General features: G+C 39.2%; 2 protein-coding genes and 1 pseudogene across 2 annotated transcripts in view; 1 reads left to right on the top strand and 2 right to left on the bottom strand.

The window, feature by feature from the left end:
* The first annotated feature begins 4,835 nt into the window (after nt 1-4,835).
* On the top strand, nt 4,836-13,937 carry LOC122661388 (SKP1-like protein 1B). The gene is made up of 2 exons (XM_043856773.1): nt 4,836-5,217; nt 13,695-13,937. Exons 1-2 carry the CDS (start codon nt 4,927-4,929, stop codon nt 13,866-13,868), a joined length of 465 nt encoding a protein of 154 aa, XP_043712708.1. The 5' UTR covers nt 4,836-4,926; the 3' UTR covers nt 13,869-13,937.
* A 1,646-nt stretch (nt 13,938-15,583) lies between these two features.
* Nucleotides 15,584-26,401, bottom strand: part of LOC122661387 (CO(2)-response secreted protease-like) — a 22,909-nt gene continuing 12,091 nt past the window's right edge. Inside the window, exons 1-9 of the mRNA XM_043856771.1 lie at nt 20,640-20,729; nt 18,640-18,911; nt 18,447-18,558; nt 17,856-18,351; nt 17,233-17,333; nt 16,900-17,142; nt 16,702-16,813; nt 16,365-16,578; nt 15,584-16,263 (exon numbers count right to left, since the gene is read on the bottom strand). Of these exons, the coding sequence (XP_043712706.1) occupies nt 15,698-16,263; nt 16,365-16,578; nt 16,702-16,813; nt 16,900-17,142; nt 17,233-17,333; nt 17,856-18,351; nt 18,447-18,558; nt 18,640-18,911; nt 20,640-20,713 (2,190 nt within the window). The 5' untranslated portion in view covers nt 20,714-20,729 and the 3' untranslated portion in view covers nt 15,584-15,697. Of the gene's footprint in view, nt 16,264-16,364; nt 16,579-16,701; nt 16,814-16,899; nt 17,143-17,232; nt 17,334-17,855; nt 18,352-18,446; nt 18,559-18,639; nt 18,912-20,639 lie in introns of the transcript that reaches the window.
* Nucleotides 23,983-24,934, bottom strand: LOC122661714 (annotated as a pseudogene).

The raw sequence follows: 26,401 nt of genomic DNA, 5'->3' as shown, positions 1-26,401 counted from the left end.
CTTGTTACTTATGACACAACTCGTCCACTAGGGGTAACCTAGGGGTTAAAAGGCTTGTTGCACATGCTAAGTGCAACCGTGATTCCTACGAAAATGAGTTAGGATTTTCTGCATTCTAGGTTAGTTTTTGTTTTTGCTTTACTTGAGGACAAGTAACGTTCAAGTGTGGGGGAATCTGATAAGCATATTTATGTGTGAAATCTTAGGGCATAAATCATACATTTTACCACATTGGACAGAGTTACTCGGTGCTTTCTTGTGCTTTTCAGGTTTTAGGTGAATTCTTGAGAAAATGGAAGAGATGATGCTAAAGAAATGTTTTTAATCTGTTTAAAGGTGTTAATGGCTTGGATGTGTAGCCCATCGAGTCAGCTTCGCAACGGTTCAAACGGCACTTGATTCCGAGTTGAAGCGAAGAAGTTCTACCGTTCGTAACGAAGCGCGAAAATGGTCTCGTAGGGGTTTATTTATAATTATTGACAGTCGGCCGGAGACAAAGTGAAGCGAAAGTTCATATTCTAGGGGCCTTAACGCAATAACCAGAAGTTATATTTCCTGTACCCGAAAGATTCCATTTGGAGGGCTCTGGACAGTCCAACTTCAACTTGAGATATCTTGGGCTCCCGAACTCCAAATTGGACGAAATTTGGGTCTATTTTGGGTGATTTTTCGTAAGGAACACAATGGTGAGGCCTATATAAGCACCCCATGCTCCACGTTTTCTGAAGGACAGAATGGGTATTTTATTTATTCTTGAAGGAATCCTAGTCATCACCCTTACTCTCTCTCTCCTCCAACTTCTCAAGGGCACTTCAAATTCTATTTGGGATAGATTTATATTTTCTCATCTATGGAAGGTTGAAAAATCAAAGATGCTTTGATTTTATTGCTTGGAGAAGATATCTACAAAGAAAAGGAAGCACTTGTTAGAATTGGAAGTTTATTTTTCTAGAAATAGAAGGTCATGTAAACAATCTTCTTTTTCTTCTTTCTTTTTTTTCTTTTTCTTAGGATTCAAGGCATTGTAAAGAGGAAAGAGAAGAGAATATTCTCTTTTCTTAGGGAATATTTCTCCTACACTTCCATCTTCTCTCTTCTCCTCTCTTCCACCTATAAATACCCCTACCTCTCTTGTAAAATTTGCTCATTCACTTAGTGAAATTTCTTCTCTTCTTCTCCTTCTAATTTATGATTTTGGGTTTTCTAAGTTCTAGTTTGCTTTTATAATTTTTAGTTAATGCTTATAATAGGTTTAGTTTATGCTTTAATTTCAATTTAAGTCTTCAATTGGGTTGTAATTTCTTAATTCTAGTTTAGGTTTTAAGCCTTCTAGTCTAAGTTCTTAAGTTGATGACAAGACTTGAAGATTTAGAAGAGGAGGCTATGGTAAGTTTATGCAAGTATTCAAGCTTTTCATTTACATTCATGCAAGCACATCCAGGTTTTACTATCTAAACTCTCAATCTCATTCTCCATCTCCTCTATCTCTCTCTATCTTCTTCTTCTTCCCCCTCTATTTCTTTTATTTTAATTTTATATGGTTGTGGTTTATGGATGCATTTTTATTCCCTTATTTCTTTTATGTGGTTAGTATGTGTGGTGTATTTTTATTCCTTTCAATTCGCTTTAGTTTGATAGGTTAGATGCTCATGTGTTAGGACGCCGATTTAATCCCTTAATTTTGTTAGATGCTTATGAGTTAGGATGCATTGATTTTCGTTAGTTTAATTAGTTTAATTTAACACTTTAATTTGGTTCATTTTGCATTACTTTTAAGTTAGTTAAATAGAGTGGCGTATATCTCCTCGTGTTCGACCCGTAGCTACAATTGACCCGTACGCTTGCGGTTTTATTTTAACTCAAACAGTAGGACATTCACATGAACAACAGGTGTTTGTTTTAAAATAAAAAGGAGAAGTAGTGCATGAGTTGCTGCTGCCACATGGATCTTTAGAATTTGGATGCCACATGTTATTGAAGTGTATGCGACTTTGAACACTAGTGCACTTTGCCTAGCAAGTTACTTTGCTTGGAGTTTTTATTTTTCCAAGCAAGATTCCGGACCTTAATGGTAATCTTCTTGCATGGTATTTAAATATAGAAAATCGATTTGAGAGTCCGTGAGGAGAAGTAACCTGGGATTCTGCATTGGCAGTAAGGGTTTGATATTATATCTAAATTGGGTTGCTGTTATCTAAAATTTAGAAATACAGCAAGGGAGTGATAAGTATAGATCAAAATCCGAGGAGGTCTGTAGCTCAATCCCATGTTTACTGATGGCAGCCAATAATATCTCTTTTTTTAATGAGATAAGCCAATGATTAATGTCATTGGATCTCACCATTCATGTCAAATATTTCAGAAACAAAGCTAAGAGTAACTCTTTAACCACAAACAAGGAACCATTGCATTAAGAAAGTAGGGGTTCTTACATCCTTTAAACCACAAAAAGATAACAAAGCTGACAATGAACAAAAGTTTGTTCAAGGTTCCCATCTTCCCTATTTCAAATTTTTACAATAATGACCACAACCATAACAACAAACCAAACTATCATGATCTTCCCAAAAATCTGTAGTGTTTCATTAAACGTCTCCAGCTTCTTCACTCTGCTCTTCAGACTTTTGAAATCTTCTAGACTAACTTCTCCCACATTTCTTGGTGCATTCCTAGCAACACCATTTTCCTCTCAAGCATCAATAGTCAAACCATATTCCCCTGGTGAATCCACGGGCATACACCATGAAAAAAACCCACAAATGTCATCAGGACATACATAGTAAGCTTGTTTGGGATTTTAGCTGACTCAGAGATCTTCACAGCAGCCCTTTTTTGACATTTGCATTTGATGTTTATATATTTCCCTTGCCTACACCTGCTATCATTCACACTGGAGCTTGACATCATACCTGCATAAATCATGCAACTCAGATGATGTACTAGTTCAACATCACTATGTTGCAATTTGAAAAGAATTTTACATGGCTCAAAAATCAATTTCGGATAAAAAAAAACCCTAGTTTCATAACTAATAAGGAAAATGCAAACATGATTTTTTAAATCAGACTTCACAAAATGGAATGGAGCTTGCTGGAATGTGAGGGACTGCATGTATTGGTAAAATAGAACGTTCAAGCTTGAAGTTGGGGTGATTCTTAGCTATATGGGTTGAAGTTCAGATGGAATGAATAGCAACAGGGTAGTAGAAGGGAGTGAAGCAGCAATGTAGGTGAAGTTGCAGTCGTCGGAGGTAAGAACAAGGTCGTCAGACTGATTACCTGTCGATCGGTGATGGAATGAGATCAATTTCAGTCGTCAGAGAAGAACTTCCAGTCGTCCCTCTTCTTCTTCAACCCCTATTGTCTCTCCTTTGCTCAATTCAGATGGTGTGGATAATGAGAATATGAAGTGTAATGGTGCTATATAACTAAGGGTAATTTGGTCAGTGAATGCATATTTTTAACGTTGTTAATGGACTGGGGCTAAGTGAAGCCCATTTTGGAAATCAGGGGAGGTCTGAGTAGTTGTCAGAAGGGCAGGGGTGGTTCATTGAATTGTCAGTAAGACCAGGGGAGGTCTGAGTAATTTGCTCTTTGTTTAAAACCAAGAGTTTTCACCATCAAATGATGGAAGCTCTTTGAAAGAAACAAAAGAAACAGATTGGGCAGTTGTTGTAGCATGTGATAAAAACTTTAGGGAAAAAGATCTCTGTCCAGGAGTGTGGCCTATGCCAGCACTCCCATGAGTCTATCTCTCTCCTCCCCATGTGAAAAGACACCTCTCTGCCCTTGTTTTAAGGAGGAGAGAGATAGACACATGGGAGGTCTGGCATAGGCCACACTCTCATATAGAAAACTATTTTCCAAAACTTTATTAGCAATCTTATGAATTTCAGTTTTGCAGGGAGTGTATGAATCCAAGGTAAGGGCCGTGGTCCATGGACTTCAACGAGCAAGGGAATTAAGCGCTACAGTCATGGACGTTTGGACTGACTAGTAGGACTTCGTCAATTGGCTGAAGGAAGAAAGCATGAAGAGCTCTTTCAGGATTTCTATTTCATTTTATTTCATACTTGCTCTTTAATGAGCACATGGCTAATTTGATGGACAAAATAAAAATTTCATGTTAAAAAGAAAACACCACCCTTCTTCTTCTTTTAATGGTCTCACCACCCCCATATCAGCACAACCACCCCACCGCCACCGCTACCACCACCACCACTGCCAGCACTACCCATTGCCACCATCACCACCTTCCTAACCCAGCCCTGCCCTACCGCCAACCCCAGCACCCTTCCCAAACAAAATTAAGAGAATCTATTCTCAGAAATTGACAATTTGGATCCTCTACTGTCGAATTGCTCGGCATGACCGTGCTGCCTAGACACGGTGAGGGGTGCAATGACTGCCTTACCCCTGTGTCTTGCTCGAGTGAGGGTAAGACGATCATTACAAGTCTCACTGTGTCTGGGCAGCACGGTCCTGCGGGGCTGTTCGGTAGTAAAGGATTTGGATCCCAGAAATTGAACTATGAATTTTTTTATTCTTAAAATATTTCATATTGATACAACTAAAACAATTTCAATTTCTTAACAAAAAATCTATTTGTGGACTATTTTATGAAATCGTTCCGAATTGAAATAAAAATCATACCAATAGTTTTGTAAATTTCTTCTTCATAAAAAAAAAAAAAAAAAAAACAAAAAACTGTAATACGGTATAGCGGTTTCCAGAATAAAATAAAAAAAATAAAAAAATACAATAAAATCCTAGAATAAAAAGGTCTCCCCAATCGAGGAGATCTATAAATTAGGGCTAGGGCTTCTTTCTCCAGTATTTTCTTTGGCTGTTTGTTTTGCTTTCTTTTCCTCTTCTTCCAAGTTTTCGTTTCGTTGAGGAGCTATCTTCGTTTCTCAGCTTAGCGATCATGTCGTTGAAGACGGTGACTTTGAAGAGTTCTGATGGCGAAACTTTTGATGTCGACAAAGCTGTCGCCCTTGAGTCTCAGACCATTAAACACATGATCGAAGACGATTGCGCGGACAATGGGATTCCTTTGCCCAATGTCACCGGTAAGATATTGGCGAAGGTGATCGAGTACTGTAAGAAGCACGTTGAGACTCCCAATCCTAACGATACGAATGTTGACGAACAACTCAAGAGCTGGGATGCGGAGTTCGTCAAGGTTGACCAGGCTACACTATTCGATCTAATCCTGGTCAGGTTTTCTCCTATATAATTTCCTGTTTTCGTTGCTTGAGATTTTGCAGATTGTTTACGGTGACCCATAAGGTTTTGATAGGTTCTCATGGTTTGTCTACGGTGGATTATTAGGTTGTGGTCGTTTATTGTGGCTTTGCGTTTATCTATCTATCGTTCTCAACTACCTGTTTAGGGTTTCTAAATATTTTTTGATTGCTTATTGTTTCTTTTCGTTTTCTTTTTGCCTTTGGCCCTTCGACGGTAATGTTTGTCTGATTAAACTAGGGTTTCCGGAGTAGAAATTTATTTGGGTCTTCATAGCTGGGAGGTGTTGTTGATATAATCATTCCTTGCTTAGGACATTTAAATATTGCTGTGACCTGATTAATATGTTCCAAGAGAGACAGTATCGAGCGGGGATCGTTGAAAGCAATGATTTGGGTATTGCTGTAGGAAGTGTGATCTATATTTCCTTTTGTGGGGCTGCTGTGATTGAATAGCCGTTTGGTAGTATCTGGTACGTAGTATTACACTATTATGGGATCAAATATTGTTAACATATACGGGCGTTCTCTCTTATATAGAGAGAGTACCCCCCCCCTCTGCTTATGAGGAAGGGTGTTTTGAGATATTCTTAATAAGCCCATAGAATGTATAGCAGTTTGGTTAGAACTCACACTGAATTGGCTGGTTCTTATTGTGATGAACTTGGAATAAAACGTGTGAATCCCTTTCTTATGTTCTTCACCATAAACTATCCTCACTAGTGAATATTCTATCCTCACAATTGAAGTATGTAATGGCAGTTCCGTAAATAGATGGGAGTTTAATCTAGAAGAGAAAGGAACAAAGGGGAAAGGGTAACGAATAAGGTGGGGATGCCCAAGCTTGGAATGGAAAACAATTTAATGGCAAGCGAGATAAATAACAGAGGGAGGAGAAACATGGAAGTGATGGTTAAAGAAGATAAAATCGAATGGGGAAAGGGCTATCATCTTCTACCTCCAGCCTAAGCAAAGAGGCAGAAAACCAGTAGCTTTGTGAAGAAGAGAACTCCTTCATTAGAGCTTTAATGGTTTTACAAATTTGGAGCAAGGGTCTCGACTCCAAGCCTTTTGATTCCAAGTGGTAGTTACTAGATACAGCAACCAACTGACCAAAGAATATTTTCCAGAGTAAAAGCAGGCGGTGGTTAGTGGTTACAGGACTGGTCTGAAGCATGAGGAGACAAGGCATAACTTAAGGATTGATTGAGGAAGAAATCTTAGGACTTTGGGTTGCCTTAAGGTGAGGTTTCAGTTGCCCAAATCTCCGGTTCAAAGGTTGAGCATTTAATTAATTCTATCGATTAAAAAATTATTCCAGGTATACCACCAGAAACAGAACAGCAGAGTAACATTAAAGAAGAAAAGAGATGGTGGGGGGGGGGGGAAACTGTGCCTGGAACAAGAAGATGACTGATGAAGCATTTATGGGGGCGAAGGGACTGTCTCGCTGAGAGAGTGGCACAAACGCGTCACTCATGCACTCATAATTCAATACTCAATTTATTCTCATTGTCAAAATCTACTTCCACAATGGGGATTACAAGCATTTATGGGGGCGAAGGGACTGTCTCGCTGAGAGAGTCGCACAAACGCGTCACGCATGCACTCACAATTCAATACTCAATTTATTCTCATTGTCAAAATCTACTTCCACGATGGGGACTACAAGCATATTTAAAGAAAAATAAAAGACTCCTAAAACTAAAAACTAACTGTCAGCTGGGAAACTGAATAGGGAAATTCAAGCAGTTAGGAAACTTGAAATCCTACGTACCTAACTCTAACTAAAACTCCCAATTAAAAATTACGCAGAGTCCCAAATTATAATACAATCCTAAAATGTCCTACTAGAATAAAACTCAAATTGGACCCGGATCATCTTCGTCTGGATTTCCAAACGGGTAGGGCTGACCAATGGAAGCGCTTCTGCATCAGAAGCTTTCATGGAAGCCCACTGACCAATGAACCTTTTTTTTTCTATAGCACATGCTTAACTAAACACCCACGGAGGGTAGAGAGAATGCCAAGGTTAATGTAGGTTGGCAGGACTTAGTTTGTCATGTGAGGCAGGCAATGTTGGTGCAAACCCAGGTTGGAATAACCTTATTTGGTTGCTTGTGGGCCCACTTAAGTGTGTGATAGTCAAATATTTATTAGTGGCAATTCTGTAAATAAACTGAAGTTGCAAAGAGATGGCAGGATCATAATTTAATGGAATCAACTGTATAAAAAGAAACAAGTGAATCGACTGTAATGTATTAGTGAATGGGGGAAAACTAGGAATTAGAGAAAAAATAAGGACATACCAGATTAAAAGATTAGGGGAGGGTATTTTGGGAAGTTAACTTAAAAGGGGTTAATATAGTGGGGAAGGGGAAAGAATGAGGAATTCGACCAAAAGGGGTGGAATACCTGGCTTGGTTCAGGTGCCGGGATCCCACTCGAATGACCATGGATTGTTCTGAAATCTCAGGTGAGCGTTTGCAACTGAAAGCTCTACTTGAATCCTCCAGGTAGGCACTCGAAACTGCAGGCCGAAAAGATGTGGGAGAACCTGGAACAGTAACCTAGCGATAGATGTTACTGCAGTTCAGTTGCAGGTTTCAGCTCACAACAGAAGGGGATTTTGAGGTCGATCTTCAGAGGTTTGAGTCATCTATGAGTGTGCTTCCATTGATCCAAAAATCAGAGCCAATTGACAAAGATTAAGGATTCAGCAGAGCTTCCTCTTCATTCTGGTAGTAAGGCCCAGCAGAGGAGGAAACCAATAAGCAGTGACAACCATGAACAGTGGAAGCACGGAATGAGAAGAAAAAAGAAGGTGTCGCTGGGAGAAGAAAATAAGAGAGAAAGGTGAAGTCACACAAGGTCATGCAGATTCACTTCGAACAAGAAAACCCAATTCTTTCAAATCTGATTTACTATACCTTAATTACATGATTATAAAGAGAACTCCTTTACATCAAAATAGAAACCTAACAAAAATGGAAACCAACTGAAAGAATAAACTAGCAAACTAAGCTATTTCTAAGAAAAAGAAACTACCAAAAAATTCCTACGTATTCTACCCAACCTTCTAAAACAAAGAGAATTAAATAAACATTAAATGGGAATAATTCTTCTATGTGACCACCAACCCTTGCCAGACCAGAAAACTGGTTTGGAACCAATACTAAGCTATTTCTAAGAAAAGGAAACGACCAAAGAATTCCTACATAGTCTACACAACCTTCTAAAACAAAGAAAATTAAATAAACATTAAATGGGAATAAATCTCCTATGTGACTACCAACCCTTGCCAGACCAGAAACTGGTTTGGAACCAATCCTCGGTTTGGGCCTCCAAAGTGGTTCATGTTTGTCCTACCAAGCTAGAGCAACTGCATCAAACATTGTTGACTGCTGTTGTAGAATCGCTTTGTCAAGATGGTGCTGAAATGACAATAAGTTAGTTTTTGCAAATGTAACTCATTTTTTTTGTTCAATTTCCTTGAATGAACCTTGTATTTGGGTGCTTTCCATTGTCTTTAAACAGATTGCCTGATTCTTTTGAAGATTCTCATGTTAGGGACGCTGTTCTTTTTTTTATTTTTTTTTTGTGTTAATATTCTACAAGACATTGATGTACTGCTTTTAGTTGTGTTCTGTTCTGTTGAATCATCTATATATATATATATATATATATATATATATATATGTGTGTGTGTGTGTGTGTGTGTGTGTGTGTGCAGAAAAGGCACTTTATTGCCTCTTGATATCAAATTGAAGTGACAAATGCTGGAACTGAATAAATTTTGGTTCTTCGGTTTCTTCAGCTGTTCCCCTTCTTCTTTGTGATGTTACAGACCCTCTTTGAAGCCATTTAGAATATTATATATTGTCTCATGGTTAATATTGGTTACTTGTGAAGTAGTTCCATTGGAAATATTCTTCCATAAAATCTTTTAGAACAATTATAAATAACCTAGTTTAATTAATACAATCTGCTTGTTATTATGTGTTGTGGGACTGAAGTGTTGTGTATTAATTTTTTGAATATGTACATCTGGATAGAGACTAATCCCGAACCAGATAAATACAGTAGGAGATTATCTTGAACAGGAACTGAGTAGGGTATTACATTCCAGCGTAAGGAGAAATTCTATGCCTTGGACTAGGGTATTCAGAACAAACACAAATTTCTGATTGAGAGTAGGTTTAACCCTGTTGAACATGTCTGCAAAGGATTTCAGAAGTCGAACAAAGAATCTGTCCTGCTCAGGCTATTCTTAGTAACAATGGGAAACAGGGAGTAGATCTGAAACTTAGAACTCTAGCAACTGTAAATCAGAATTTAATAACAGAATTCCAGAGGATATTAAACCAAAACAGACGTGCAACTAGTTAGATATTAGAATAGAACATAACAGAATTTGAAAGGTAAAACATGGGTGCTGTGCAGCAGGTAGCAGAAGAATGGAAAAATCTGGCCTGTTTGTATAGCATGAATGGAATAGAAAGATAGAGGGGCAAGGATAATATAATCCACCTAACTTCTACACTCTGTATCCAATGCAACAACTATTGAATCCACAGCAGTTAAGTTTCAAAAAACTGAACTACTATATAAATTAAGATCTATGGGCAGGCCTATGATGTTTACATCCATTTATAAAGTGGAGGGAGGAAGAAGACATTTTTGTCATTTCCTTTTTTAATATCTTGTTATTTTTCACATATTTGCAAAGATAGTAGCATTATTTTCTATTTAAATATCAATCCTTTTAAAATTTGAAGTAAGTAAACCTTTATTTTACACAAAAGGCCGCCTTTAAAATTAAAATTATTAGAATGAAACTTTAATATTTATACCCAACCCCTCTTTTGTATGTGCACGAGTAGGTTGCTGTCTGGCCACCACCTTGGGTTGCCTTGTTGCTGTGATAACTATGCATAATTGTATATTATAATGAAAATTCTTTGAACCAAAGGCTCAACACATATGTAATCTAACTCCAGATGTACTTCCACTAAAACAAGCCCATTTATGTGATTTTTCTGCATCAATTCCTCCTGTTGAATAATCTTGTCCTCAAGTTTTGAAGTGACAATGAGTCAGCACCACCCAATCAACTTTCTTTTTGAAATAAAGTTTTTGCTTCTGTTGAACAAGAAGAATAAAATCAGTAACTTTTAAACCCTTCTCGTCTATAAGAAGAGATGGAACTCAACAAGCTCTTTGGTAGTGGAAACACCATCTTAAACTTTAGTGGATTCAAGTTGATTAGCCTTGATTCTGTCAGCCTCAGTTTCATCTTTTGTGCAATGGAATAGCTCATCAGCTCTAAACACCGCTTGTTTCTTTATTGCATCAGCAACCACATACTCTTTCTTAGTAGAATCTTCTGTGTGTTGACCCTCTTCCTTCCTAGGGACTCTAGTGTCAAGTCTCTAGGATCAGTAATGGTCCTTTGGTGTTGCTCGACAGCAGATCTGAAACTAGAATTCTAATAATGGTCCTTTGGTGTTCCTAGGGGCACTAGTAGAATCTTCTGTGTGTTGCTCGATTATATAAACCTTTGAGCTAGTTTTTGAACTATCTCAATGAGCTGGTTGATGGAAGCTTGTAGCTGTCCAGTAGAATCCATGGCTCTGATTGCAAATAATGAAGACTAATCCCGAACAGCAAACTCCAGTAGGAGATTTGCTTGAACAGGATCACAGAAGAAAAGGAGAAATTTGATGTCTCAAACTAGGGTATTTAGAACAACACAAATTAGATTAAGAGTAAGCCTGACCCTGTTGAACAGGTCTGCAAAGTATCTTGGAAAACAAACAAAGAATCTGTCCTGCACAAATTGAATAGAAAGATGGGATAATAGAGTAGGAATCCACCTGCAGTGTTTTTGGGCCACTTTTCCAGTAAGGAATCGGCCATAGCCTTTACTTGGAATCCACCTTCAAAGCCAGTACAAATAATAAGGAAGGGCGTCTTGCTCAATGCCATGGTTTCTAATTCGAGTTTCTCTGCCCCCGGCCACCGGGAGTGATTTGGTAAGTTGAGGTATGAGCCAGATAGATGCAGATCCAAGTACCCGCAAGAAGTCGTCGTAAAATTAGGCCCTAGTATTTGAAGCCTTGGTTTATTACTTAGTTTATTTCAGCTTTAGTTTTCCTGTACTAAGTTTATTTTTCAGTTTTTATGCAACTTAAATTGAACCGGTTCAGCCTTGGTTCAATTAAAGTGATTAATTCTTATTGGTTGTTAGTCTTTATTTCTTATTGGTAGGATTAGGAATCTTTTAAGTTTTTTTTTTGTTTTTAATTAAGTGTCACACCCCTTCCACGATTTTAAGAGGGAGGTGTTTAGATTGTATTAGGATTTGGGCCTATGGCCATATTATAAATAAAGAGAATCGTGGGAGGCTCCCCCACAGTTCAGATTAAAAATTTTCAGTTATGTTTGCATGCCATTGCTGCTGCTCTTTGCTTCTGTGTGAGTGTGCCTTGTGGATCTCAAGGTGAAGGGATAGGTGGACCTCCAATCGACTCCTTGCGTCTGTTAAGATCGGGAGGCTCTCTTCTCTGCTTTCAAGCTGCTTCTATTGGATCTCTGCAAATCCAGTAAGTTATTTTAATTTCCTGCAACTATCCTTCTTTCCTAATCCTCTACAACCTACCCTAACAGCCCCCCCTCTTGTTTTGAATTCCTTAAACCCTTGACCACTTACATCCTTCATTCACCATTAAATTTCCTCCATAAGTAAATTACAGCACCCTCTCACCAACCCTGTACTCGATCCAATTCCCAGTCCCTTCCCTCCTTCAAATCCTAGAAACTATCATCCCCCCACAAGCTTCCGAAACCGTAACTCATCTTAAATCTGTCCAGTTTCATTCTTCCATTAGAATCCCACCATATTTGGACCATAGCTCCTTCTTAGCACCCCACACCCGATCCTATCTTCTGGCCTATCCCAACAGCTAAACCCTAATTCACCCTCATCTCCATTAAAACCCAAAACCCTAAAATCTACCTAGACCTAACCAGACATCAGAATTCACTCAAATCACATCCGAACCATCCCCTCACTGCCCTGAACACTCGACCAGAAGCCCTTCCCTGAATTCCTATCCTAAACCCTAGTTTCACCTATTTTTCTATTTCCCAAAACCTGAAACCCTAACCCTAATTTTCTAAATTTCCAATCCTCACTCAAATCTTACCAATCCTACATTACTGGACTCCTAAAAATCTGCTTAGTTTAATCAAATAAGATGTAACCCTTTTACCCTAAACCTAACCCTAATTCTGCCCTAATTTCCCAATTCTGTCCCAATCGGCCTGCAGATTTGTGAGATCCTGATTTACCTGGCTCCTAGTAGACCTTTGTTTATCTAGGACTACATTATAGAGAACATTACTAAATCCACAACAACAACTATTGAATCCACAATTGCAAAGTTTCAGAAAGCTGAATTGGTAGTTAACTTCAAATCAATGGGGAGTGAGGGTGTAAATCTGGACGGTTATGGGTAGTCGGGATGGATTCTGATTGGTTCAAGTCCTATGGGCCAGAACCAGAATTCTGATTAGCTAATCTTGATGCAGATTCATGTCTGAACCGGCGTGACCCTTCTGGCAGTCTAGACCGAGATGAACCAGGTCCATTTGGGTTTTTGGGTTCAATAGGATATTATAGTTATTTATTTACGGGAGAAAGAACGCTGCCTGGTCGCACCCCCTACACCCTCTTACATGGGCACACGAAAAGACCATCCTGCCCTTGCTGTTTGACACCATGCACACTTTGCCATTGTCACAGCCGCAGGCATAGTGGCCACGCGACCAAGCAATGGTCTCTCTCCCTTTATTTATAAGAAGTGAAATAGAAAATTACTACTAAGACCCAAGTTAACTAGTTAATAGATACTGTATCCCTACGGCCCCACCCCACCCATTTTTTTTTCAAAAACATTTCACTAGCCTTTGGGCTTGACTGGAACCATGCAACATGCTTACCTGCTTATGTATAGGCAAAGTGGACACTAATGTATTTAACGGATGGGTTCTGTTCACAACAAGAGCTTGTGGGACATGTCGCATGGATGGGATCTTACCTGAGATGACCAACTTTATCATGGGATCCCAGCCGATCCAAGGGTTACACAACTGTTGTCATTAGAATTTTCCTTGGAAAGAAATATTTGATTATAGAGCGGTAGTTGGTTATGGAAGTACATGCTTGTGTGATGTTTGGCCTTTCATTGTTGTTCCCCTATGTAGGCATGGACAAGTATTACAGTATATTTTTTTTTTGTAAAAAACTGAATTCAGATGGTGGATCAAGTGGTTTGTTTCTTTGTAGAGTTTTGGTTTTCGATTGAACATGTACTTTGGGATGGATGATCTTGGTGTCATCTTCACAGCTTCATGTTGGTGATGTTCAGTTCTGTTTTGTTTACAGGCAGCCAACTATTTGAATATCAAGAGCCTGCTAGATCTGACATGCCAGACTGTTGCGGATATGATCAAGGGAAAAACTCCAGAAGAGATCCGGAAGACGTTCAACATCAAGAATGACTTCACTCCTGAGGAAGAGGAGGAGGTTCGGAGGGAGAACCAATGGGCCTTTGAATGAGATTGTTCAAAGGATGCTGGATATGAAGTGGGTTTTGTTGACATGGGGTTCTTGGTTGGGGAGGGCTTGGGTGGTTTCGATTTAGGAAAGACTTCATTTAACATTTATTTCAATGCTATTGGAACTTCTTTTTCATGTAAGTGTACATATATAGTTGATTGGTCGTTTTGGTTGTGGATAATGGTGGGGTTGTCATTATACCCTCATGTTTATTTACCAATCGGAACCCATTCTACCTTATTTCACCTTTGGTTCTACTCTTATGTGTTCACTGCTGCTCCTTTGTTCCTTATCATCCGTCACTACAAATGTCATTTTAATGAGAGAGCTGGTTGCATTTCTAGTTTTGGTTCTTTTAAATGTCATAAAATTTTTACAAAAAAAAGAAGTCAGAATTGATATGACCATGATAGATGGTCCAATACTCTGAATTGACGAGTAGCCCCTCTAGATGGGAAGAATATTCCTGATGAGAAGTAGTTTGGTTCCATCTGCTAGACCTTGAAGAATTCCCAAAGGGCTGGCGTATTCAGGTACAATACGTTGTGTCTCTGCAGTTATCTTTTTCTTACCGTTCAATAACCAGTACCCCTATAGTGATTCTTGATACTAAGAGAAACTACGGGGCAACCAGCCATATTAGCTCATAGGCTTCTTTTGAGGATTCTGGACTGAAGAAATAATTGATAGCTTGTGTTTCTGTCGTATCAATTATCATTTCAACCATCAACTTCTATCATAATGATATCTATACTATCTAATATTGTCATAATATCAGTGAACTTCTTTCTTTTAACTGAGGAAGAATTCGGGTGAAATCTAAAGGCTGGATTGTCAAGTTAATCAAATCCCTGCACTAAGTATTAAATAATTGCAAAATGTGGTGGGGGTTCCAATCCACATTACTTGTAACCAACTTTTTTCTTTATCGCCAGTCTTGCACCGAACCACATATAAAACCTTCAGTCCTATCCCCTAAAGATGATGCCCACCCAAACTATTTCAGCCAAGTGACATAGTAGAAGAGAAGAGCATCCCACTGTGTTTCCACCTCACTCTTCCACAACTTGCACAGTGTGTGCAGCAAGAGAGGACCGATCCTCCTTCGAAATAAAAGACAGTTTAATTGATTGACTCCGCTGGGCCTAGTGCTTTATTGGGATTAAGATTCAAAACCACAACCTTAATTTCTTCAAATGAGGGGACCCTAATCAGAGCATCATTTTCATAAGAGCAGGAAATAGCTCTCGGAAGGGGCTTAGGATCAGTCTCCCAACCAAGATCAGACATGTATTTCGGCCTTAGTAATTGCGGGAAAATAACAAGTATTTCGATCTCCATCCCTCACCCAATGGTCTCTAGATTTCTGTTTCAAGAAGAGTTCCTTGGTTCTAAGAGCACTCATAGGTATTAATGAAATTGCTCAAGGTAAACCTTAAAGAATTGGTATTGAGCTTTCAAAAAAAATGAGAGAAAAAAAAAAGCAAATAGGTGAACATTTTGGATCCCTTTTCTTGCTTGGTGAGGTCTAATTTGGGGTATAAGCAATTGATTGAGCTAAACTCACCAAGTATAAGAAGAGAGTGACCAGAAACTAATGAAAACTTAGTTATAGAGAGTGAGTAATAATATGCATCTTGGAGTGGAAAAGGGAAATCAAGACTCAAACATGAAATGCATGATTTGATGTTTTTAACATCGCAGAGATTATTAATGCAGTCCAACAATTACCCTAAAGGTTGGTTAAGTCCAATTTGTTTTACATTCATTTCTTTAACTCCAACATCTAACTAAGCCCTCCAACCTTAATGACAAAGGGAACATTGAAATCAACCACTGGTAACCACAAATGGACTTCGAACCTTGTATTTTCCATTGGTCCAAGTAATAGACCCAAATGCATCAACTTTTAATGGAGATGATGAAGCCAATGAGAAGATCATCTGGTAGCTCAGCTTCTTATTGCCCTTCATGAACTGCAGTTTATCAGGCACTACCTTGACATCTAATCCAGATGGTGCCACGATGCTTGCAACATAGGTTGTGACCTCATCAGGACCAACATTTGTGACCCTTCTACTCACTTTCTTGCTCTCTTTCTGACCGAGTTTGGAGATGGCAATAGATGGGTAGTTGAGATTGGAGATCAAATCTGTGCTGGAATCAGCTGGGCAGTCGAAACCATCAGGAATCACAGATGCAATATTCTTGATTGTGGAAAGCTTGTACCCATAATTACACAAGAAGAGTAAGTAGTCTTCTGTATCAGTTTCATACAATAGCCCTGGTTGTAATGCTCCAGATGGGATCATCTCTCCTGCACCAAAATCGTAAGGTGTGCCCACTAAACCTGAATCTGTTGTAATCGGCGCCTTTTCATTGTTTGTTTGAGAAGCTACACATCAGCCATGTGTATGTAACAATGTCTAAGTCAGTAATTAGTTATTACAGTTTGGTTTGCTAGAATATTGGACTTGAAACTGTATAGATTCAAACCTGTTGTCATGATGGCTGATTTGATAGCAGAGGGACCCCATGTGGGGTTATTAGATTTGATTGTAGCCGCAATACCTGAGACATGTGGGCATGCCATGGAAGTCCCAGAGATCAAATTGTATTTGGATGGCTTCTGCCCTTTTGGGGCTTCTGAAGTATCATTGGTTTCAATCCATGCTGCAAGGATGTTCACACCTGGTGCAGCGATGTCCGGCTGCAGAAAATTTGATAGCCCACTTAGCCATGCTTTTGCAGAACAGTAAATTAGAGGAGAGACTCCAGAGAGAAGGAGAGAGAGAGAGAGAGAGAGAGAGAGAGAGAGAGAGAGAGAGCTTGCCTTGAGAATGTTTTGGATAGGAGAAGGGCCTCTGGATGAGAAGTATGCAACAATAGGTGCTGGCTTATACTTGGTCACAGACACTGTTGGTAGAATGGTTGCAACTGGATTTCTTCAGAAACCCAAAAATACATCAATTTGAACATTCATATGAACAGAACCAAAGTTACAAAAGACTTGATTAGTTTCGTGTTGTACCTGGTTGATTTAATGTAGGAGAGGATTCCAGCGAAATCCTTGGAAGAGATGGCAGTCATGGGGAAAGAACCAGTAGTAAGAGCCACCGATCGTTCTATGTCATCAACCACAACAATTCCGAGCCCTCCTAAGCTCTTCACTCCATCTGATTTCTCTCTTTTGGAATAGCTTCCATCGGTTTGATCACATAGAACAATCTTCCCCTTGATCTTAGCACCATCCAATGCATACGGATCGCAGCTCCTGAAAAATTGTGCAGAGAGAGAGAGAAACCGTAAGAAATGGAAGCCCAAGAAGAACCAGAGAGGAAAGATGGGCTCAGTTTTAATCTACCTCGCTTCATCCTTCGAGCTTGATTTCGATTTCGCCGACAATCCATAGATCAAGGGATAGGTTGGAGACTTTTGGAGGGTAGAGAAATTTATGCCTTCACCCTACAGAAACAGAAGCAGTTCTGAGCATGTTTTTTAGTGAAATCTTGGGCCTGGAACAGGGTTTTAAGACTCGTGAATCGGTTCGGGGAATCGACCTATTAGGATTAGTATCGGCCGTAATCAATCCCGATTTCTATTGGTCCGACATGGTTGATCCAAATTCAAAAACCCTACAATTTCCCTGTTTTTGGATATGAGGAGCGATGTGGGCTGCAATGATCGATTCTCTATTTTAAAACCCAAAAAAGGGTTCTAAGAATCTGGAATCGGGAATCGGGAATCGGGAATTGGATTGTGAAGGCCATAACCGAATCTGATTTCCACCGATCAGACACGGCAGATTCACATCCAAAAACCCTAAAAATTCCCTATTTTTGAATCCAAAGACCGATTCTATGGTTATTCAGCACCAATATGGGTCAATTCAGAATCGAATCTGACCGATTTCGTCGGATTCCAAATTTAAACCCTGCTCAAAACTCTAGTAAAACTCAAAACCTGATTCATTCATCTACATTTTACCTTGAACACCTTTTTATTGCCTAAGACGCAATCGGACTCAAAATCCCTATCAATGGTAGTGGCAGCAACGGTCAGGATCCATGGAGCAACATTGACAACCGTTGATAAATCGGGCCCTTCGTTCCCACCTGAGCAAACCACTATGATCCCCTTCTCCACTGCATGGAAAGCTCCAATTGCGAGCGGATCGGTACTTAAATCCGGCCTCAGAAACGATGACGTACCCAGCGACAAAGATAGCACGTCGACTCCGTCGCGTATAGAATCATCGAATCCTGCTAGGATTGAGGATCCACTGCAACCGTAGGATGAGCATACCCTGTAAACGGCGATCCTTGATCCAGTGGACCCACCTTTGGCTGTCCCCTCCGCTAAGCCATAATAAGATGCATTGGCGACTGAGCTGCCTGCTGCCGTTGATGCCGTGTGGGTCCCATGCCCGTTCGAATCTCTTGGTGATTGACTGTCATCGTAGTGTCGTGCACCTATGAGCTTCCTATCCTCCCCGCACCCCCCCAAAAAAAAATAAAAAAATCTGAACGGTTAGATTGGAACAAATAATTTTAGTATGAGAATCTACGGTGTTGTTACCTGTTACAGTTGGAAGCTTTGAAATCTTCGGCTTCCATGCATGTCCCCTTCCACCGGGTGGGAATCGGGCCCATATCCTTGTCTTGGAAGCTCTTGGACTCGGGCCATATTCCTGGTTCATATTTAGGTTTAAGTGATAACCCGACCCGATAATATTAGGAATGAATGTATTATTCTATAAGATTAATTAGACCTGTATCGAGGAGGCCTATGATGGTGTCGGACGAGTTGGACCCATTAGTGACTGAGTCAGAATCAGGAGTAGAATCGGTTTCAAGATCGGTTTGATAGTGTAAGAAGTCCCATGATCGAGTGGTATGGAGCTTTAAGATGGGGTCCACGAAAACCGAAACGACTCCGGGCTTTTCAGCGATTCTCTGAGCTTCCTCAGCCGTTAAACGGGCGGTGAATCCTGAGAAGCCATGTGTATAACTGTGAAGTAGTGATCTTTTCACGTCCTCTTTCCTGATAAAATTACAGAGATACCCCATACATTAATTATAAAGAAAGACCATAGTCCATGGTTACGCTGACGATTTGAGTCTGGTCTAGTTTGGGCTATATGGTTCCACCGTTTTAATATTGACCCAATCTGAAGCCCAAGCCCATGATCTAAGTCAATTAAAAGTAAGAGTTGGTTTTCCTCAAGCCACATCAATGGTCATCATTGGCATTGGAACTTGGAAGGGTGTGTGGGAATACTTGTGGAAGGCACTTTTAACCCTAGATTAGTGGAGTTTTGTTTAATCAAAGGTCAAGGAAAGCTTTCTCCTCATTGGCTAATAATGGAAAGAAAAGGGTTTTGCCAGGTGGAGGAAGAGTTACCTTGACCTTATAAGGTGAGTGAAAACTTTATCCTCAAAAATATTTAAGGGAAAGGGTTCTGCCAACCCACTAAATCATATGAGCCTGCCTCGGTCTCTCATTGGCTTTAAGAATGATATAAGACCATAATCATCAAAATACATGGATAAATTTGGTTGTTGTTGAAGTGTCACTAGATGATAAAGGTAGGGGTGTTAAACGGTTGGTTTGGCCCGATTTTTTTTTTAGTTGAATCAGTTTTGATCTGGGAATGAGTGAGACCAAAATCAAACGGTAAAGGAACTTTGGTTTTTGGCTGGTTTCCATTATTTTTCAATTTTTCAGTTTTGGGTTAATATTGATTGAAATCGGTTTGATTTAGGGCTTCAACCACAATGAAATCTTACATTCATAACTTGGCTTTCTTTGGTATAATTTCAATTTGTATTTATCTGACCTATTTTTATTTTTACAGATGTTTGGGGTAGTTTATGGACCTTATTTTTATTTATTACAAATTAAAATAAATTATAAATTACAAATTACAAATAGGTGAAGAGCTATTTGTAATTATGGTCAGAAACCATTTATATTGATTTTTTCGCTCACTCCAAGGCCCACCGTTAATGACTCACTCCAACGGCAGTCAGAGGACAACTCACTACCATCCCTAGATCACTTTGGAAATATGGAGTCAACAAGACCGATGTTATTAGAATCAATCATTTCTAATGCATCAATTATTCGATGAAATGCCTCAACCATGGTTGGTGTTGTGAACTGCAATCATGTGTGTCTATTGTAGAAATTGTTTTGAGAAATAAGAAAGTCAAACATATTTTTATTTTATTTTACAAAACAATTATATATAAGAGTAACCAAACAGGCCGGATTTGTTTTTTGCCACAAATTGTTTTGTAAATTATTTTCGATAAATAAGATAAAAATGCAAATACAAATCATACCAAAGAGAGCCTAGTGAGGAAAGATTTGTAAAAACAATTTTAAGTCATTAGCTTCCTCAAGTCAAACGAGTAAAAAAATAAATAAGAATAGAAAAATTGATTTGATGTGTTGATGTTGTAAACAGAACAAAAGGAAAATAATTAATATTGAAATCAATCATTGTAAGGCTCATAGAACTGAGCTGAATCTTCACCCTAATTGTACATTTTGATCCTTGACAACCCAAGTTCTTGTATGTAGAACTATAACAAAGCTGTAACGCTATTAAGGCTTCATCTAAAGTAAAATTAAAGTTTTGTAATCAATACCATCTAACATAATTATAAAAAGTAAAAATTTATTTTTTTCTTTTCTTAAACCAATTAATTTTACTAAAACATTCTTGACTGTTTGTAAATAGAATGCAATAAATAATTAATTAACCTTTTCAAAACCGAAGCGAGAAGTCGAGCTTGATCATCTCGTACCGAACCCTGGGAAGAAGAAGCAGCTCCCATGTAGACGATATAGGTGTTAGTAGTAGTGTTACCATCCATGATTCTTGCTCCAGCCTTCACTCCAGAAGATAAAAGAAGAAAGAGAAACGATGAAAAGAGTAGATAGCAGAAGGAAACTGGGCCTTCTTCCATATTTGCTATTGATGATCTTTCTAAGCCTGTGAAGAAGATATGGTGGCATGGAAATAATTTATAGGAGAAATTAATGGTTGGGGTATTTGTGGTGGTGGGTGGAAGCCAGACAATGGTGGAGAGAGTGATTGAGAGATTAGTGAGTGACTGACCTTGGTAAGCGCAAGTCTGGGCTGCTGGGTGGATTCGTGAGAGAACGCAGTGGTGCTTACACACCACAAGAGCACTTTTAAGCCACCCAAAGTGTTCTACCCAAAAACAAAAAGAAAAAAAAAAAAAAAGCCACCCAAAGTGCGCCACCCTTTGGGATTTGGATCCTCTGCGGGCTCGGGTTGAGTGGCTATCATGCTGTGCTCAACTCACAAACCGTCACGTGGATTTCAAGTCGATCAATCCAATGGTTGATAGATGACGGTTAGATATTTTTTAATTTTGATTGATAATTTTGAATTTTAAATTGAGTTCATTCATCAACCATTAAATCGACATAAAATCTACGTGGCGGTTTGTGATGAGTTGAATGCAACATGATCGCCGCTCAACCCCAGACCACCAACAGATATGGTTTTGGAGATTTAATGGAGATGCAGAAATTGATAATGATAGAATGCCCTTCTAGACGTCTCCTTCATCTATAAAGTAGAGTGACTTGTTTATTTATGGTCAACTTCCCACAATTGAAAGTTTGACCATATTTTTAATTAATTATAAGTGGATCTTAAAATGTTATATTAATTATAGCGGTTTGTCCATGAACACCGAAACGACTCCGGGCTTTTCAGCGATTCTCTGAGCTTCCTCAGCCGTTAAACGGGCGGTGAATCCTGAGAAGCCATGTGTATAACTGTGAAGTAGTGATCTTTTCACGTTCTCTTTCCTGGTAAAATTACAGAGATACCCTATACATTAATTATAAAGAAAGACCATGGTCCATGGTTCATCTTAGTGGTTTGCCAACCTACTAAGATGAGCCTCGGCTTATCAATGGCTTTAATAATGATATAAGACCATAATCATCAAAATAGATGGATAAATTTGGTAATTGTTTAAGTTTCATTAGATGGTAAGGCTTAGGGTTGTCAAACAATTAGTTCGGCCTGATTTTGATCGGGTTGAATTAATTTCGATCTAGGAATGAGTAAGACCAAAACCAAACGATGAAGAAACTTTGGTTTTTAGAAGGTTTTTGGTAGGTTTCGATTTATTTCAGTTTTTTAGTATCGAGTTAATATTGACTTAGATTGATTTGATTTTGGGTTTCAACTGCAATGAAATCTTACATTCATAACTTATAGGTTTTATTTGGTATGATTTCTATTTGTATTTATCTGTCCTATTTTTTATTTTTACAGGTGTTTGTGTATTTTATGGACCTTATTTTTTTTTATTATAAATATTTTTTTTGTAAGAATTTATTATAAATTACAAATAGGTGAAGAGCTATTTATAATTTATGGTCACAATCCATTCATATTGATTTGTGCGCTCACTCCAAGACCCACCATTAACGACTCACTCCAACCACGGTCAGAGGAGAACTCACTACCATCCCTAGATCACTTTGGAAATGTGGAGTCAAAAAGATCGACGTTTTTGGAACCAACCATTTCTAATGCATCAACCATGGTTGGTGTTGTGAACTGCAATTAATCATGTGTCTATTGGAGAAATTGTTTTGAGAAATAAAAACGCCAAACATATATATATATATATTTTTATTTTACAAATAATTCTATATAAGTGTAACCAAATAGGATCAGTTTTTTTGCCACAAATAATTTTGAAAATTATTTTCAATAAATAAGAAAGAAATGCAAATACAAATCATACAGAAAAGAGTCTAGTGATGAAAGATTTGTAAAAACATTTTAATTCATTTTCTTTAAGTTAAATGAGTAAACAATTAAAAATAGAAAAATTGATTTGATATGCTCATGTTGTAATCGAAACAAAAAGAAATGACCAATAAAGGGAAAATAACTAATATTGAAATCAATTCTTTGTAAGGCTCATAGAACTGAGCTGAAATTTCACCCTAATTGTACATTTTGATCCTTGACAACCCAAGTTCTTGTATGTAGAACTATAACAAAACTGTAACGCTATTAAGGCTTCATCTAAAGTGGAATTAAAGTTTTGTAATTAATTAACCTTTTCAAAACCGAAGCAAGAAGCCTAGCTTGTTCATCTGGTACCGAACCCTGGGAAGAAGAAGCAGCTCCCATGTAAATGATGTAGGTGTTAGTAGTACTGTCACCATATATCTATGATTCTTGTTCCACCCTCCACACCAGATAATAAGAGAAGAAAGAGAAACGATGAGAAGATGATTAGATAGCAGAAGGAAACTGGGCCTTCTACCATCTCTGCTATTGATGATCTTGTTAAGCCTGTGGTGGCATGGAACTAATTTATTGGTTGGGGAATTTGTAGTGGTGGTGGCGGTGGGTGGAAGCCAGGCAATGGTTGAGAGAGTGATTGAGAGTAGTAAGTGACTGACCTTGGCAAGCGCAAGTCTGGGCTGTTGGGTGGATTTGTGCGAGAATGCGGTGGTGCTTACACACCACAAACGCACTTGGAAGCCACCCAAAATGTTCTATCAAAAACAACTAAGGCAAATTTCACGGACATCCCTTCGAAGTGTTCAATATGTTACGGACTTGTCAAACTTTGAAAAATGATCACAGATACCCCTTATTTTATGATTTTATGTCAACTTAGTCCACTCGGTTAAGCCTATGCAATTAAGTTGCTGTTAGCTCTTTTATAATGGTGAAATTACCCTTATCACAGGATTAACCTCCCATCATCTTCTTCAATCGGACGGTGGGGCTTCTTCTTCTTCTTCTTTCTCCTCTTGCAACTCCTTTCCTGCAACTCCACCCCCACGGCCCACCCTGCTCCTTCACCCTTGTATCCCTTTTATAATCCACTTAACCCAAAAGCGAACCAGCAATAATCTCTACCTACCTCTGCAACCTGCGTGCGAGAGGGTGAAAGACTGAAAAAGAGCACACAAGAAGCACAGGAAGCATGGGCACTGTGAAATTTCAGGCGATAATGAGAGAAGGAAAGAGAACAGATCTCATTCATCCATCCACATGGCTAACTTTTAATTCTTATCTGTTTCTCATTAACCAGTCAATTTGATTCTTTTCAGATGATTTTAATCACAAAAAAGTGGAAATAAAAGTTGGCACATGACAAATCTGCAGAGAGATGGTCAATTACATCATCTATGTAGAAGGCTTTTTACAATTTGAAAGACGAAGAAGCTCTACAACGAAAGACACGAAAATCAAATCTTGGCAAAATGGACTGCAACAGAAGCTGTGCCGTGCGGGCTTGCACAACCACCGCTCCTTCCTTCTCCACCAAAACCCTCGCCATGATTCTATCGTACCCACCTTCGTCCCCGGCCGCCACATACTCAATCAGCGCCACCTGCATCGGTCCCAAGCTCAGGTTATACACCGTCGATTCTCTGTAAGACCCTTTGTAGATCTTCCCCTCTACATCCATGAGCGCCACCCTAGATGGGCACCCACTGTAGGGAGCATGTGATTAGTTGGCCGCCTCCAGGGCTGCGCATTTCAACTCATTCTGTTGATCTGCAACATCGCCGTTACTGATGAGGTTGTTCTTGTGGAGCTGGTGGTGGTTGTGGTCATCGCCGTCGACGTCGATGAAAACGAGAGAGTTGTGGTGTGGTTCTAAGAGCAAGGGGACATCTTTGTCGAGGAGATCGTCGGGGCCGAATCAATGAGGGAGGAAGTTGGAGAGAAGTCGGAAGGAAAGGGCTTCGTCATCTTCTTGATGGTCTCCTCCGCCGTTCTCGGTGGATGTGACGAGGGTCTTGATCTCAGAGGCACCGTGGATCTCTTGCAAGAACTGGCGGCAATGGCCACATGGGGCGGATGAGACGGCGATGTATTTCAGTTGGGTTTCACCATGGATGGCGGCGTTGGTCACCAGGAACTGCCCCGCGTGGATGGAGTGATGCCTGAGAACTCGAGGTTTGCACCTACGAAAAGCAAAGAAGAAGTGGAATGAGAGTTTTTTATTTAAATAAGTGGGTAAAGTAGACATTTCAATTTTGGTTGCTAAGTGTGCTTAACGTCAAGGGAAAGGTTGCCATTTTGATCAAGTTTAGCAAATCCGTGACATATTGAATACTTAAAAGAGGTGTCTGATGAAATTTGCCTAAAAAACAAAAAAACTGGCCACTCAAGTGTGCCACCCGTTGGGTTTTGGATCTTCTGTAGCCTTAGTTTGATCGAACGGCCATCATGTTGTGCGCAACTCACAGACCGTCACATGAATTTTATGTCGATCCAATAGTTGATAGACGGTAGCATGGTATTTTGAATTTTGACTAACAATTTTGAATTTTGAACTTTGAATTGAGTTCATCTACCAATCATTAGATTGACATAAAATTCACGTGGCGGCCAGCATGTTGAGCGCAACATGATGACCACTCAACCCCTGACTGCTGAGGATCCAAATCCCACCTGTTGGTCTTACGCCAACAGAGATGGTTGATTTTGGAGATTTAATGGAGATGTTGAAATTGATAATGATAGAATGTCCTTCTAGACGTCTATGTGACCCATAAAATACGGTGACTTGATTATTTTAAGGTCAACTTGCCACAACTGAAACTTTGATGCCATTACTAATTAATTATAAGTGGGTCTTATAATAGATATATTTACATAATATGTTGTTTATCTAAACGTGAATCAAAGTTTTATATATGAACTAAATTGGAAGTACAATTCAATTATGAGCTCATAGGCTTCTTGTACAGTGTGCAGCAAGAGAGGACCGATCCTCCTTCCAACTGAAAGACAGATTGATTGATAGACTCCGAAAAGAACCCTGATTGGAATAACGGACACCGAATCTCCTCCTAATAAATGTTAGAATCTATAATATATGCTCGTAGAAAAACCATCTGGGTCTATTGCTTTATTGGATTAATATTGAAAACCACAAACCTTAATTTCCTCAAATGAGGGAACCCTATTCTGGACCTGGCTTTCCTCCAGCTATGGCGGGAGCTGAAGGATCCAGCCCAGCCAAAACCAAGGGGTTGGTCATTTCATAGTGAAGGGCTTGCATGTGAAATGATCCAAACACCTCTGATCCCAGTCAAAACCAGGGGGGTTGGTCATTTCATAGGGATGAATCCACCTGTGAAATGATCCAATCACTCCTGTTTTGGCTGAACTGGATCCCCAGCTTCCGCCACGACTGAAGGAGAACTAAGTAAGAGTAGAAAAGATATTTCGAAGGGGCTTAGGATCAACTAGGTAAGCTGAGGACATGGATTTTTGAAATAATCTGCAAAAATCAAGCTTATCGCATGTGGATCTGTCTTCCAAGCAAGATCAGTCATTGATCCCTAAAACATAATTTTCTTTTAATTTTGACCTTAGTAATTGTGTGAAAACAACAAGTATTTCGATCTCCATCCCTCACTCAATGGTCTCTAGATTTCTGTTTCAAGAAGAGTTACTCGGTTCTAAGAGCACTCATAGGTATTAAAGA

The sequence above is a fragment of the Telopea speciosissima genome, chromosome 5, assembly GCF_018873765.1.
Source record: "Telopea speciosissima isolate NSW1024214 ecotype Mountain lineage chromosome 5, Tspe_v1, whole genome shotgun sequence".
In the NCBI taxonomy this organism is placed as follows: Eukaryota; Viridiplantae; Streptophyta; class Magnoliopsida; order Proteales; family Proteaceae; genus Telopea; species Telopea speciosissima.
The sequence above is the reverse complement of the archived record's forward strand: the minus strand, read 5'-3'. Positions and strand labels throughout refer to the sequence as shown.